General features: G+C 37.2%; 1 protein-coding gene across 1 annotated transcript; it reads left to right on the forward strand.

Moving 5' to 3' along the window:
• The first annotated feature begins 7,365 nt into the window (after window positions 1-7,365).
• LOC140338855 (uncharacterized) lies at window positions 7,366-10,339 on the forward strand. The gene is made up of 3 exons (XM_072423176.1): window positions 7,366-7,435; window positions 8,035-8,219; window positions 9,356-10,339. Exons 1-3 carry the CDS (start codon window positions 7,366-7,368, stop codon window positions 9,905-9,907), a joined length of 807 nt encoding a protein of 268 aa, XP_072279277.1. The 3' UTR covers window positions 9,908-10,339.
• The last annotated feature ends 6,081 nt before the right edge of the window (window positions 10,340-16,420 follow it).

Raw genomic sequence — 16,420 nt, forward strand, 5'->3', positions numbered from 1 at the left:
TTCTTTAGACATTTTACTACTCCAGAAGTGTCAATACCTTGGCAATACTTCCTCTTTTACTGTACATCCTCTTTGGACCTTTGGATGTCTACACAAGGGAGGCTTTCACACATGAAAAATATGTTAACCGAATACACACAACTGCAGTGTAGCCGAATTAAAATATTTTTGGCTGCAAAGTCTTTTTAAATTTTTGTGGTTGTTTTCTTTAGAAAGTAGCCACAGACACACCGAGCAGAAATGTCTATATGTGTATCATTATCAGTGGTATATGAACAGAGCAATCCCAATCACCTTATTCCAGAGGGTTTGTAGGGTCACTTCTCATGACTGCTGTCTGACCGCTGATTGTTGTATACGGAGTCGGCAGGGGAGATCTTCTACCATTGGCTTCCTTTTACTGGCTCAGCTTAGCTTATGTCATCTGTTATAGCATGGTAAAGAAAGACAGTAGTAGAAGATCCCCTCTGCCGGCTCCATTTACAACACAGTTGCAGGGGAAGAGAGACCCAGGTCCAAAATCAGGACCCATGGTTCTGTAGCTAAGCCAATGCCCCAGTCTGCCAACATACTGCAGAGAAACATCTATACCATTAACAATAAAATTTAGCTAGTAAGTACTTTGGGGGCCTCCTGAATGAACTTTTCATGTTATCTTGATTATGCAGGGAGCTGGAGTCTAACAACTGTGCAAATGTACTGCATAATTCTATACCAGCACCACTCATGCCCATATACCGAATGCAATTCAACCCGGTATTGCATTGTGGAATTCGATGTGAATGCCTAAGCAATGACCACCTTCCATGAAAGTACTTGTATATATGTTGCTTCTTAGGCACCATGAAATAGTATTTCAAGATGATACAAGGCACAGATACCTGTTGGTGCCCACCAACAAACTAAGTGACAGACTGTCCTCATCCTGACATAGGACTGATAATTAAATCACCAGAACTAGTAAATAATAGGTTACAAATTGAAGGGGCCAGGTAGTGGTTGTGGCATTTTCTTGACATAAAAAACACTAGCACTTTGTGACTTTATAACTTGCATTTTAAGGTTTAAAACTTTTTAAGGGGCTGTATTATATCATCTGTTTGCTGTAAGATCAATTGTGTTTTTATATTTCTACTGTGTGTTGTCTACATACTCTTAAATTGAACATTTAATGAACCACATTTAATTTGCTTAATCAGAGTGTATCATTTATTGACATTTTTTTTTAAATAAAAATATTTGATAAATAATAGGAAATTATTTTTTTTTTAAAGTTCTCTGGGTCACCCAGGTTCCCCAATGATAGCCTATTTTGCCAGTTTTGAAGAACTTTCATAAATCAGGCCCTATATATGAATAAAAACCTGAACAAGGACATGCATGGTATGATAACTAAATATAATTTTTTGAAATGTTCAGAAGAGCTAGTCCTCTATGTGGTTCAGGATAACTCAGTTTTTGGTGCTTTAGCCAAGGACTTTTGTTTGTTTAATACTATGAATTAGCGGTGGCAAAAGAGGATTGAATATGAATTGGAGGTCTAATAAACCAATGTATAGATGGAAAAAACAGGGCAGTTTGATGAGTTCAAATTCAAGTACATTGATTTTCAGAACCATAGCAGGATTAGAGTAAAGGAACCTAAACCTATGTAATATCTTCCAGACTATAGTGTTGCAGGATTAAATTAATGAAGGATCAGCAAACCTGATTAAAGGCCTTATTAGTGCCTGTAGCTAAGAGAAGGCATGGTGTACAACAAGTCAACTGCATAGACAAGATTAAGGATTAAGTAATTCATCAGTATTGATAAAATTTGCAAAGATTTGGTGATCTGTTTGTTTAATTTTGAGTACATTTGAAAAATGTAAATTTATTTATATTAATTTGTATAAGCAGAGACTTGCTGTTAGAGGTTGTAAGAGGAGGGATCAAAAAAGCGTAGGCAATCTCTTTGGGGAGGTTCCTTTTTAGACCTTAATGCTTGAAATATGAATATATTTGCTGGTCTTTTAGAGCTTTTACCAGGAGGTAATAACTTTAACCATATATTAGAAATATATTGGAAAACATAACTTGACATTCCAGTAACAGAGTGTTAATTAGGCACCACTTCCCTTCCAGGCTTTGGGAACATGGTCTTTATTAAAATCAACCGTGTGGTTAGGATACAGCCTGACAAGATGATAATCATTAAAGGAGCTAAATCTATATGGGAGTAGTTAATAGAGTAATAAGAAATGAAGTAGATGTGAGTTTGTTGATGGAGTAGCCACCAGGTATCAATTACTTAGTGATGAGTGGAGATGTAGGGCAATGGATTTTTAAATCATTTTATCAAACCTAGGGTGGATTTATAATGACTATGTTTTTAAACAGATTAGATATAGGTGTAAATAAAAGAAAACTATAGGGGGGGGGGGAGATTCCTACCCCATGCTAGATTTTCCATTAATTTTTTAGGCTATGTAACATTGCCGCTGAACATGAAATTGAACCGATCTCTTATTGGCACTGTGGAGTTGATGTTAAAATCCCAACGTTCAAATGTTACCTAACAACTTCTCCAGTCATTCATTGATGTCAGAGCTTGTTTTTGGCCTGTCCTAAATGCTTGCCCTGTATCCTGAAGCATGCATTCCTTGAAAAAAAGCTGTCCTGCAGACCTAAGATCACCCAAATTTAGTGTCAATAGGTTTCCATAAACATCTGTTTTCGAATTATTACTAGTTACTTTCTATTTTAACACTTTTGGATAACATTTGGGCTGTAATAGTTTGTAGTTGATCAACTTTGCATCTATCTTTCTATCTACATTGCAAAAGTGTGATCACAGTAAATGGATGCTAACACGAACATGAATACTTGCGGGCATTTTGATTGCAGCTACTCTTATGACAGTGCTAGCTGTGGTCTTTTGTCAGCTTTAAAGTAAACTTAAAAATGCCTTAAAGAGCCTTCGTCCTGCTTTTTGGATAACTGTCAGAAATAAAAAAAATCAGAATTTGTGCACAGGTCCCGCAATGCAATGTGCTCCCCATCTAATCTATAAAAAGGTGACTGGGAAAGTGTAAGTAATATGTTACAGCTCTGACTTGGAAATTATGTTGGTATTTGTATACAGAACATTCTGGCTTGAAGGCTCAAGAGCTCAAGAATATATTCCTTAGGACAGATTTGCTTTAAGACTATGCACATAGCAAACTATAGTTTAGAGGACAAATATTGGCATCCTCAACAATCCCTCATTACCATTAAGACTGGTAATTATTCATATCTGCTTTATCTTTTCTGTATGGGCAAAGATGGGCAGTAAACAAGATTACATTTTGCAACTACCTAATCCCCTCACATACATGTGAGGATCCCATATTTCAGGTTATTTCTGTCTGATTCATCAGCATATTACAGTGGATTAATTAATTTTCCAACCATTTGAACCTATAATGGTACAGCCAAAACACCTATGATTATACCTGCTTGTATGGCCACATATAATCTGAATATACAGATCTACACATTTATCTACACAAGATTGGACATTTTGTAACCTTTACAAAAATGTAAAACACACGGAGAAGATGGAAATATGATCAAATCATTGTATACACCGCCAAGTACCATCTGAATAAAAGACGTCTACTCTTGTCTAGATCAACCATTATTCAAGTGGGTGGTTAGTGAAGCCCTCCTGAAGCACATGTTCTTGTAGTTGCTGTTCCACAATGCATGTTCTTGTCCAGCTAAATAGAGAGTTAATTAGATTATGTGTCTCCATTTTTTTTTTTTTTTGATTTGATATGATAAAGTAGAGAGAGACTGATAGCCAGTCTGCCAAATCTAATCTGCAATCATCAGTTTATGAGAAGGAAATTACCTTAATTAGGTTGTCTTGCCTTGGCCTACCTGGACATGTCGAGGCAAGTTTAGTCTAGAGGTATCTCTAGTTCATGTCATGTATAGCTGTCATGATGAATGTCATTGTCACCCATAGGAAAAGAAAACAAACAGTGCATGTATAGAAGAACTCTTCTGTAGTCTGAATTTCCATATTTTAGATTTTGATGGCAAATGACAAATGGTATACTATTAAAGCTTTTTGATTTTTGGATGTTGACCATCTGTCTATATGGATAAAATATTTTTAAAGGCTACTGTCAGAAGTAGATAATTAAAGCTAAGAAGAAATAAGTGTTTTTTGGGCTGCAAAAACAAACAATTTATTGAATATATTTTACTCCAAGCAGTGACTTTCATCAAGTGAAAACTTAGGAGGCAAGGCAAAGCATAGAACACTTGGGGTAATACATGACTGACATATACTGTCAGAAGTAATTGAGCTTTTCTGAGACTGCAACTTGTTCTTTTATCTTTATATCAAATTACATCAATAGTGGGACAAACTAAAAAAAATAACATGGTTCCTCATCTGGTCTTTATGTCTTGTTTGGTTCCTACCCTATTCTTCCCATAAGCCTGGTATTGTTGTATCCTCTAGCAGTAATAAGTATGTGAAGGTTTCCCTTTTTTCTGGTAATTGTATATCTAGTAGTTATCAAGTTAAATGTGTCTAAGGCTACGTACACACGTCAGATGATTCTCGTGCGATAAGAGGCTCAGCTGTGTTGATGTGTGTACACAGCCTAACTACTGCCAAATATTAGATGCAATTTTCCAACCAGCTCAGTTCCCTCTTAGGCAGTGGTCGCCAACCTTTTCAGACCTATTGACCACTAAATGTATGGACTCCCGACTGCACATGTGGGGAGCCGTGTGTCACTCAAAGGGGAAGAAACCTTCCCCTAAAGTGACGTCATGATGCCAGAACCACCCACTCTCCTATCCCAGTTCTGAGCCTGCAATGGGAGAGTGGACAGGTTGTGTCCAGAGACAACTCACCCAACGCCCTGAGGCTACAATCTGTACGGTAGAAGTGGTCCACAGCTCTGGCCAGTGTGCTCCCCCCAGTGTGGTCCTTCTCCTAACCCTGCTGGGGGGGGAGCGCACCGGCCAGAGCCACGGACCACTAACATTTTCTTGCGGATCACCAGTTGGCGACTGCTGCTCTATATATATAATGAAAATTTAAAGAAAATAATGATGCTAACAGGTCAGAATAACAGCTAGACAATGCACATTTGGTACACTAGTACAGACGTCTGACATGTTTTCTATGTCTATAGATAAAAAAATAGAATGGTATATTAAGGTAAATTTCAAATCAGATGCTAAATATTTTACTTAGAATTATTTTCATTCATTAATAAATTAATTTACTGAAGCAGCCTATTTAGAATTTTTATTTTTCAATGATGGTAAATAGGGAATTATTTTCAGGGGCAAATGCACTGAGATAGTGTTTAAAGCTTGGTCTGCATATCTACTACCAATTTTACACTCAGCTGACCAATCCCTCTGATTTTCCAGTCGTAAATAGTTAATTCAGAACAAAACAGACACTATTTAGCCCTTGTGGGCCCTCATGCTTTTGTGTATTGGATCACCCAGAATTCGTATGCAATTTACCCTAAACTGGTGCTCCTGGCTTCCTATCACGTGTAATAGCATGGGTCCTAGTGAAATGCAAAAGAACAAGTCTGTAATGTCTGAAAAGCATCATCTATTTTATCTGCGTAAGATCAGACATTGTGAAGAATAAATAATCTTTGTATAATAATAAAATTTGTATAATCTCCAGTAGGGACAGACGATATCCCTTCTGCAATAAACTAAACATATATAAATATATATATATATATATATATATATATAAAAATATATATATATATATTTATATAATATAATAATATGTAATATTAATAATAAAAATTATAAAACTTTTATAAAAATATAATATTATAATATATTAATATAACATAAACATATATAAACCTTATCACAATTTTTTATTCAAACTCACTTGGCCTTACACCACAAAGCAGCAATAACATTCCTGCACAGACGTGTGAAAGTTAATGAATTCCTGGTAGCCGGGTGCATGCCAGGATACACTGCATCATATTCTAAGCTTCGCATGTGTTTTAGAAAAGTCTAGGTACAGGCAAGTACTTATGACCATGTCTCTTCTGCAATAACAAACCTTGGTCACAATTTTTTTATTTAAAAGCTTAGTTCCGGAGTTTTGCATACAATTGCAGTATTTTTCATTGGCTAGACATTGAATAAATAAAACAAAAATTCATTTATATTTATTGCTATCTATCACACTGGTATCATATAAAAATGGATCTGGCAAAGAACTTTTTTTGTCAATTGGTTGTAAACCATCGTATTAAAATTAAACAACTTTTTGGGTCTGATTTATTAAAGCTCTCCAAGATTGGACAAGATAGACTATCATAGGAGAACTTGGATGATCCAGCAAACCTGGAATGGATTTCCTAAAAATCATTTTCTATCAGTTAGCAAATATTTTTAATACTAGAACAGATCCATTCAAGGTTTGCTCAATCAGGAACTTGAGCTGGATCATCCCATGATAGTCTATCTTCTCAAATCTTGGAGAGCTTTAATAAATCAGACCCATTGTGCCACGATTATTATGTCAATTAGATATAATAGTAAAAATGACCATAAAGCCAGTGGATTGAATACTTGTAGATGTTTTGGAGAAATAATTTCAATCGATGACAATAATAATTAATATTACAATGGAGAAAATCACAAAGAGAATTACACATTTCCATGTTGATGACTTGTGTTTTATGCCATCCACTAAGAACTCCTCTCTATTATCATCTTTAATTTAGATGTAATAGAAATATACAAAATATAAACAGGTACAAAAAATGCATTTAAATATATAAAAAGGAGGACATGGAGAATAACAATCTAATAATCAGCAATTACTTTTTTATTTACAATTTAAACTGGAAATGTGACAGATAAAATCATGTTATGGCAACTTCTCTTTTTTTCTTTTTTTTTTCTTTTATAAAGTTATATAATTTAATAACTTTTTTTTACAATATATAACCCACAGTTTAAAACTATAATTTACTAAATGTTGTAAGTATTTTTTGTTTTAGTTAGTAAACTGTACTAGTGTATTTATGTTATTTTGGTGCATTTCCTATAACTACTTTCTCTTTTATATATTTTGACTCCAAGACATTTTGGATGTGTATTAAGGTGGCCAATTGTGCTAATGAGGGTTTTTTTATGGAGCCTACTTAGCATGTGTATTGTCTTGCACAGCACATAGCACCATTGGAGGAAAAGAGGTTGCTGTCACCTACAAAGCCCTCCACACCTTGCTCTGAATAGGTCAGCAATAAAGGTGTCCGCATTTACATATTTATGGTGGAGATCTCCAGGGTATAAAAGAAGTGGCTTTTAGCCTTCATGTCAGAATCAATGGAGATTTTCAACGGAGTATCATCTGCTGAGACAGGGAAGGAGAAGACCATGAAGGGTAAGTGGAATCTTTAGGCCTGGTTTTAGAATTTAATTCCAACTGGTTACTTCTAAATACTGAAGCAACGTGAGATACATTTAATTTATTATTTATGGAGCTGCCATAGCTATGCACACATCAAAGCTTTAAAAAAATGTGAAGCCCCTGTGCCCTATCAGATCATCTGAACTTTAGAAGGCCCAATCATATGAATGCAAAGACGCTTGTTCAGTCCAAATTCATCTACAGTTGGGACATGATCATTATTTCTCTTGGTATTCTAAATACCAACAAGCAGATCTTCTATTGGGAATAGTAAAGTTCTCTGATTAAAGTTGTTTTAGGTTGGTGCTAGGTGTTTTTGCTGAGCATATATATGTACATGGTTAAACAATATAGGTATGCATGTTTATAAATAGCAATTTTTTTGGAATGTGAGCTGTGACATCCAACGTGTGTGTTTCATATTGATTGACAATTACATATAGAAGACAAGCGTTGGGATTTGTTCTTACCAAATGCTCTTTCTAAAACCTTTCATTTAAGGACTCTAACCCCTTAATCCATAAATATTGCACAGAAATAAAATGGCTAATGGGATGTTTGTTTTATTTTAGATAAGGATTCAATTCTGGTAAATAGCATCAGTCCCCCCGCTGGAAAAGTTAGGAGACGACGTACTGTCTACAGCAGACGACACCTAGAACTGCTACTTAACACATTTGAAACCAACCCCTATCCAGGAATCGCGCTGAGAGAAAAGCTGTCCCAACTCACAGGCATACATGAATCCAGAATTCAGGTATGGAACTCATATCTCTAAGATTAATAGTATTTCTAGTTCAAGCCCAACAATGCTAGGCATGTTTATGGTTTGTTTGGTGATCAGGATTTATGTTATAATGACAATGTTGCCTCTGTCGGTTCATCTGAGTTGATCAGATCTACCATTTAGCCAATGTTTATCCAAGGGCCCAGTGAATATGGGAAAGCAGTCTTGTCTTGAACGCCTAATGGAAACCTTAACTGAGTTAAATATGGAAGATTGCATTGCTTTCCTAAATATGTTAGTTTTCTGATTGTCTTGCTACTTTAGTGGTTTCAACACTTTAAATAATTTACCCAGAATATGTATGAAGTTAATGATTCTAAATTAATTCTGACACCGCTACTTGAGTCCTTAATCAAGGTCAGCAAGTCGGAGTAATATATGTCAGAGAGGCAGATAACATTTTTAGAACTAGGTCAGCAATGACAACCTCTATATTTTTCTTTGTTAGTGCAGGAAGCTCTTTAATGAACAGAAACATACAAAGGTTCATATCTGTGTCTACTGAATTGTTCTGCAGTTTACAATGTAATTGTTGATTCATTAGAAGTCTGTAATGACTATGCAAAGAATGAGGCTGTGATGAAAGTGATGACAGTGCTTTAGATTTCCCATAAACATTGTCCATCTGGGAAGATTCCTATGGAATGTGGAGCTGCCAAAATATCTACAGATTTTCTTGCAATAGACTAGGGGGGCTTCTTCTTGAGGTTTTACCTGCACTGTGTTCCACTGGAATCTTCTTGGGAGGCCACTGACATCACACTCAGCAATGCAGAATATGGGGGTAGGCTAAGTATGAATACACAATTTACCTAAGGGTATGCAATTTGGGAAAGGGTCCCCAAGTACATAAGAAGACCTTCTACCTTATTGGAAGGTCCACTTCACATCTGGTGCTAATGCAATGGTGACCAGTTAATCTGCCTAACAGAGGCACATAAAACAGTAAAAACCTGGCAGGTGTTCCATTCCTCCACCATTCTAGCTTAGACTGCAGGCTTTCCTCTAACAGCTTCTTGTTATCCTCTGTTCGCTTAGGATGCACCTTGTCATGAATAAAATTCTATCTGGAAAAAATTGATAACCTTTTCTCATTTTATTTGCAGGTCTGGTTCCAGAATAGGAGAGCTAGAAAGAATAAGAAAACTATTCAAGAAGAAGATGAGAATCAGTCACAAGATTTGGAAGGCCTACAGTTTAATCAGATACCTCAAGTACAACAGATCCGCCAGCCAGAAATAAAACAGTCTGGGATGGAATATATTCAGAAACATGAAGATATCTGCAAGACCCCTGGCCTTCCTATGCAGACACTGAGCAATTTACCTATGAACAGTTTGGCAGGTTATATGTGGTCAAATCAATGCCAGCCAAATGTTGCAGCAACACCACATTTTCTAAACTCCATTGGCATCACTCAACAACACGTCCATTCGTTTATGAATCCACAACCATTTTACAGCTATACCCTTCCCCATGCTGCAAGCCCCCTGGAGAGTGATTGCTCAGGGCACTCATCTTCTAGTTTCCTGGCCACAGAACCTGATCAGTGTGCACTTAAGGAACTTTCATTACAAGACGTCCTTGAAGAGTTCCAGCCATCCTGGGCTGAAGAGGCTAACAATCCATTTGATGTTAATGATGTTCTGCTCTTTTAATTTTATTGGATATACATTTTAGCACTGAATTAGGCAAGCAAATTGTTTTTACCTTCTATAGGATCTAGAGGATAAGCTTTTATCAATATGCCAGGCATGATAGTTCCCAATGCCCCAGGATGATCTGTCTGTACTATTTCTCGAGTTTAGTCTTAGAAACATTTTATTAACTAATTTTGCATGCTTATAATACATTAACTTATATTACCTTGTACTTAAAAACGTCTTCCTATGATATTGTTGCACTGTGATGCACTTAAATGAATAAAATAAATAATATAGTTATTAACAAAAATATTTGGGATAGTAAATTTTTAAATTTCGCCCATACACAAAGAGTATCCTTTACTCCAAACTTATTACAATTAACTGCTGCTTTAATTGTCCCTAATATTGTAACCATTTATGTATATACTGTATATTGTATAAATAAAGAATATTTAGCACAATACTCTTCAGGCTTTGGGTATTATATTCTGTATTCTGTTACATACAAACACATAATGGAAAACTGAAAACATGGTAACTAGTTTTAATGACTGCCAGTTAATTAACTAAATAGATAGTAATGGAGTCTCAGACAACAATATTGCTTCCTCTAGACAATGTGAATAAACATTTTGGGACAATCTTCATTGTCTTTATTACTTGAGGTGTGAAAATAGACAGGTCAAGTTGATGGAAACAAAGGACCGTCTCCTTCCATACCTGCAGTAATACCTTGACTAGACTTAGGCTGCCAACCTGGACAGGGTAATGGTCAATAAAAATGTATTTAAATTGTCCTTAACTTCAAGTATGGACTATTTTTTAAATTGTTTATTAAAACATTTTCCCTTAACATATATACTAATTCTTTAAATTCAAAATTTTCGATCTCGCTGCAAATTGGGTCGTTCTTGCTTACCAAACATGTAGGTGAGAACGGCCGGCGAGAATTTTTGTGACCTGCAAGACCAATCGGGGGAGCGGAGCTGTCAGCTCCTCTCCTCTGATTGCTGTCCAGCCCTGTAGTATGTGTTCCTGGATAGAGTTTCTCTATCTAGGAACACAGTGTGAGTCTCGCTGGTTACTCTCGCTGGTTATGAATGAATGCAGCATGAGAAAAATTCTCAGATTTTTCCCACGGTCGCGTTCATTCATAAAAGCAAGCCGCATGACTCAGGACTCTGGGAGGATGCATTTATAAATGGAGCTGTGAGAATCCTCCTCCCAGTGAGAGATCCTCCCAGTGAGAGGCTTGCCCTCATTCTGACCCGTAGTGCCCGGGAATTGCTCACTGACAGGGGGATTCACACGGCTGTATTTATGAATGCAGCCGTGATAATCCTCCTATTGTGATTTCTGATGGTTTCGCGAAATATCATTGAAATTTTGCGAACTCATGGGATGGGAACTTCAAGGAGATTTTGGTAAAGTTGGTGAAGACTATTTTGTGTGTAACAGATAGGGATGCACTGTCAAATCTTGGTGAATCAGTTCTGCAGTTAAAAGTTTTTTCACTAAAGCTAACCTTTTCTTTAAAATGTACTTTAATTTTACAACGTGCTGTCATGTTAAGCTACACTTTTTAAGCCATTCCAGATGTGTTTAAATGCCCCAGAAATAATCATCCAGCTATATAAAGCAATGAGGGATATTTATTTTGTGGGTATAGGACCTGTTAAGGTAAGATCGGTAAAAGTACTGAAGAAAGAGTTAAAGTCCTTATCCTGCTAAATTAATGTGATGAAGGAGGTTCCTATAGTCATTATCCTCCTTAATGAATGGAGGAGGCTGCTATAGTCATTATCCTCCCAAATTACTATAATGGAGAAGCCTTCTATAGTTCTTACCCTAATTTACTGCAATGTAGGAGCCTAACATAGTAAAAGGTTGTTTTTTAAATATGAAAGGATTATTAAAAACTTCTATTTTTCTGTGACCTAAGGAAATTGAATTTTATGCTTGTTTATCCTGTTTTTACTGCTGCAGATTTTGCGGATTTTGCTTTATCTTTGATAAGAAAGATAATCCAAGCAAAGGGGTTTTATATATGTCAGAGTGAGTATGTCATCTATTTGTAATGTGGGTAATAAGCATGTGGGAGAAACTGCTTGCAAAGTAAAGGCAAGGATAACAAGCCACAAATGTTCCATTCAGGAATCACATAAACATACATAATACATACTAGTTGCTGGCCATTTTGTGTAAAGTGGGCACAAAGTATCACAATTGAAATATATGATCATTGATGATGTCATAAGTTTTAGGAACAATGTGGATCTGTAACTAAACCTGCAACAGGGAAGCCTCAAATACACAATCAAGTGCTAACACCTATGTGAACTCCTTCTAGTGGTGGCTGGTAGAATTGCAGAGTGGTTACCAGTTTCGCAGCTAAGGTCCCTCTGGTGGTGGCTAGTGGTAATGCAGGTTGTGAATTTTTCCTTGCTGTTATTCCAGACCTAACTATTTTGCCTTCTTAAATTCCTACAATGTATATTCTCTTATTTTACCTAAAGCTTTATTATTTTACCTAAATTCAGACAAAGTGGGATAGACTGTGAGCTCCTAAAGGACGGCATATACTGGTAGTGATAAGTAATTTCTATACTGGAAATTTTCACTATTACAATTTTATAGTTTATTGGTAAATCTAGTGATCTAGCTGCCTGATCTCTCCATATTTTGGCAAAAAGGAGCAATGTGCAGCATCAGCTTTGGTTGCCTGCGAAACATGGCATTCCCGGCTTCCTTTGCATGTGCAGGGATAAATGATCTAGCCGGTATCAGTGTTACAAGTTTTCTAGAACGAGGTAAATTGGGTGGTTCACAATGGCATGAAATCTATTAAAATGCAATCTTGGCTGACCTTCCCCCACTATTACCCTCTCCAATCTAGGTGAACCCCTTCTCCATATTGGCAAACCTGGTCCTCCCTCTTTATCCTGGCTGCCCCCAAATCTCTGGTTGGACTGCTTTCTATCCTGGCAGACCCCCATTCTGTACAGACCTATTCCCCACCCCATCCTAGTTGACTCCTTCTAAGCTTGACTTTTAGCACACTGTCCAAGCTGATTTCCTCTACCCTGGTTGGACCATTCTGCTTGGACTGCCCCCTTCATCCCTGCTAACCCAGCTTTTTATCCTGGCTGACCTCAACTATCCTAGCTGACCCCTTCTCTCCATCTTGGCTGATCCCTCTCTATCATAGAGAACTTCCTCTTTAATATAACTGTCACTGTCTTTTCTCCATGTCCCCCTGTGCCATGACTGCTCCTCTCTCTATTCTGGCGATTCCATCCTGGTTGAAGCCCCACCTCCATGCTAGACTAACTTATCTACCTCTTTATCATAGCTCACCCCCATCTTCATCTTGTGTGTCCTTTGCCCCTCTATCCTAGCTGATCCTTTTTGTTTTTTTTCTTCTTTTAGCCCTGTATGCTATTAAATCCCTGAGTGTCAATGGGATTTGCAGCAGTAAAATTTATTTATATACATATATGCCCTACTTTTTGGTCCACACAACAATTTGGTTAATGTAATTGCATACCATAATGAAATGATCTGGCTCTCATCAAGTCTGAAGAATAATTAGAATAAAGTGTCCTTATTCATTGTTCAATACATCAGATTACTCCTCGGGGGTTGTTCCACAGTAAGATTTATTTGATACTTTCCAAGTAGCTTCTTACCTATGTACTATATATAAATGGCATCACAATGTATTTAAGTCCAAAATTTGTTTATGAGTATGACTGACTTCATGATTCTGTTACAGATTTGCAACAGATTTACAAAACACGTTGGCTTAGCAAAACCAAATACAGTGGTACCTCGGTATAAGTCCGCTTTGGAATAAGTCCAACTTGGTAAAAGTCCTGATTGGACATGAAAAATTTTGCTTGGTATACAACCTTTGTGCTAGAACTTGTATGGGTACAAATGAGTCATAACACCGCATGCTACCCTTATTTACCTCTGTCCGGTAAGCCAGTTGCCACCATCCAGTGAACAACCGCGCTATAACTCTCTGTGAATTACATAATATCTCCTCCTCCTCCCTTCTCAGCACCATCCTAGTAGGCACTCGACTCTTCTCAGCAAGGTAAAGTGAGGTTAAATTTTCATTTATTTCATCTAATTGCTTTTGTATTTATCTATTTCAGTATTAGGCAGTGTTTAAATTATTTTATAGAACCCCATCAATGTATAATATGCCAATATTATTAGGATTTTTTTTTCATGGGAACGGATTAATAATTTTCCTTTTATTTCTTATGGGAAAAATTTGTTTGTTATCAGTCCTGTTTGGTATAATTCCAATACCAAGGTACCACTGTATATAGTGAGCAATAACATTACATGACATTTCCATACACTAACAGGAATCCAATTTTGTAAAATGAAAATTATATACATGTATTTATGATTTGAAAAAACAAGATTAAGGCTGCATTCGGTCTAATGGTAACTGCTTGCAAAAAATGAATAAAATTGGACTTAATGGGTTTGTGCTTTATCCATTAATTGACATTTGTTGGGAGACAGCAGCAATATTGAGTTTTTGAACAGTATATGTAGTGTCTAAAGACAGTTTGCTGCCCCTGCTTCTGCCATATAATTAAAATGACTCTGTAAGCGATTTTTACATTTTTAATTAAAAAAAGGTGAAAAAACGCAGCCACTTGCAAATGCCTGTAAAAGCTAAGAGTTAAGGCTGTTACTGTTTTCAGGTGCCAAGTGAAGTACAGTAAACATCAAAAGGCAGCAAACTCCTTAATAAAATACAGCTAGACTGAACTCAGTGTTAGGGCCCTTTCACACCTATAGCGTGAAACCTTGCAGTTGCCCTCTTCTGGGCCCAAGGCAAAGGTATAATGTGTGCTTGGAAATTACAAACTGCACTGCAGGTAACCGAATTTGTGTGAAGCTGTGGCCGAATAGTTAATTTGCTGCTGGCAACCTTGTGGTGAAAAGTGATTTGTTGCTTTTGGGAACCAAGATCATAGCTGTGTGTGATAAAAAGTTATCAACAATTCCTTGCTTAAACATGTGGCACAACCCTGCAGATCTAAAATGACTTTTATTGTTGCTGATCAGGTTATACCATAAAATATTTTACAAGTATATTTATTTGGAGAAAAGGGATTTCCCTGTCCTGATTGTCTTGTAGATCCTTTCATCAGTAGGAGCAGGGCAGCAAAAGCTGCTCTGCGAGCAAGGGGGCACTGGTGTCCGGGGCAAACACTTCACATTTAACCCTGGCAGTTAGGGGGAGCCCCACTACAAGGGCTGATCATGTATTTGCCTTGACATTCAGCTTTACCTTTCCACCAAGATGGAACTTATTTAATTAATTTTTGTGATAAGTAGATTCTCAGACATTTTTACCTGGATTCAGTGGCATTTTCATTGCAGCAGAACACAATAAAGGTAATTTCCTATGTGGCCATAGTCATTTCCTATGTGGCCACCAATGTGCTGCAGGTCAGTGTGAATCTCTTAGGCCCAGTCATATCCATACTTGTCCATTCCTATAAGTACTATAACCCACAGTGTGAATCCAGCATGCATATAAGGTTAAAACACTCATAAATTGACCCATTAGTGTTTTTTCTGCAGTATTGGTTTTAACAGAAAGAAATAAATATGAAAAGACACACAAAGATTCGATGGAGAAATCAGGAGGTTCAGTACAGCACCCGCCTAAAACAGGAATCTAGCCAGCTTAGTAACGAGTGCTGGAATGGAGTTGTTTAAAGGAGGTGGATAATCCAGCCAGCTCAATAGCGAGAATGCTAGGATGGAGTGGGTTAGAGTATAGAGCAGGATAGAATAGAGTAGGTTTGAAGAGGTTCTCCCACTAGAACAGCGATCCCCAACCTGGGGTTCGCGAGAAAATTTTGGTGGTCGTCGACTCTGACTGGTGCTTGCCCCAGCAAGGTCAGGACCACGCTTTGGGGAGGGGGGGTGTGTACCGGCTAGAGCTGCGGACCATGTCTCGGGGTTACTTCTTCCCGCTTCTTTTTAGCGCCGGTAATTGGCTACAATGGAGTGGGCAAGAGGAGGACAACACCTTGCCTTTTTTTCATTACTTTATTTTATTTGGCCTCAATTTCATTCTATTCTGTACAGAGCAGGGTAGATTAGAGTGGGAGAGAGAAAGACAGCACTCTGCTTCACTCCAACCATTCTATCCTGTACAGAGCAAGTCTTTTTTTCTGTGCATGTTTATGCACAGTGTGTTTTTGTATTTTGCTTTGTTAAACCTTATAACCCATCTAGCTGAGTTCCTGAATGCTGACAGTAGAAATAGTAGAATCTTCTCTTTTGATCATTACCGTAATCACTGAAGTTGTAGCAGGTGGGGCAGACAGTGCTAAAAGTACGAAGTAATGGTTCATGCTTCTGCCTAATCACATGGTGGCAAGGGATAACAGATAACTTAATAATGTCATGTGACTGCCCTTCTCAGCCCACCCATGCTTAGATAATTGCTGACTGGACTGGAAAATCTATGGGTAGGGT

The sequence above is a fragment of the Pyxicephalus adspersus genome, chromosome 10 (genome assembly GCF_032062135.1).
Source record: "Pyxicephalus adspersus chromosome 10, UCB_Pads_2.0, whole genome shotgun sequence".
Taxonomy (NCBI): Eukaryota; Metazoa; Chordata; class Amphibia; order Anura; family Pyxicephalidae; genus Pyxicephalus; species Pyxicephalus adspersus.

Bases quoted from the DNA above. Each gene is read 5' to 3' on its own strand.
- LOC140338855 (XM_072423176.1), top strand. From the start codon at position 7,366: ATGTCAGAATCAATGGAGATTTTCAACGGAGTATCATCTGCTGAGACA. The intron at 7,436-8,034 runs GTAAGTGGAATC...GTTTTATTTTAG, and splicing joins GAAGGAGAAGACCATGAAGG to ATAAGGATTCAATTCTGGTA. The intron at 8,220-9,355 runs GTATGGAACTCA...TTTTATTTGCAG, and splicing joins TACATGAATCCAGAATTCAG to GTCTGGTTCCAGAATAGGAG.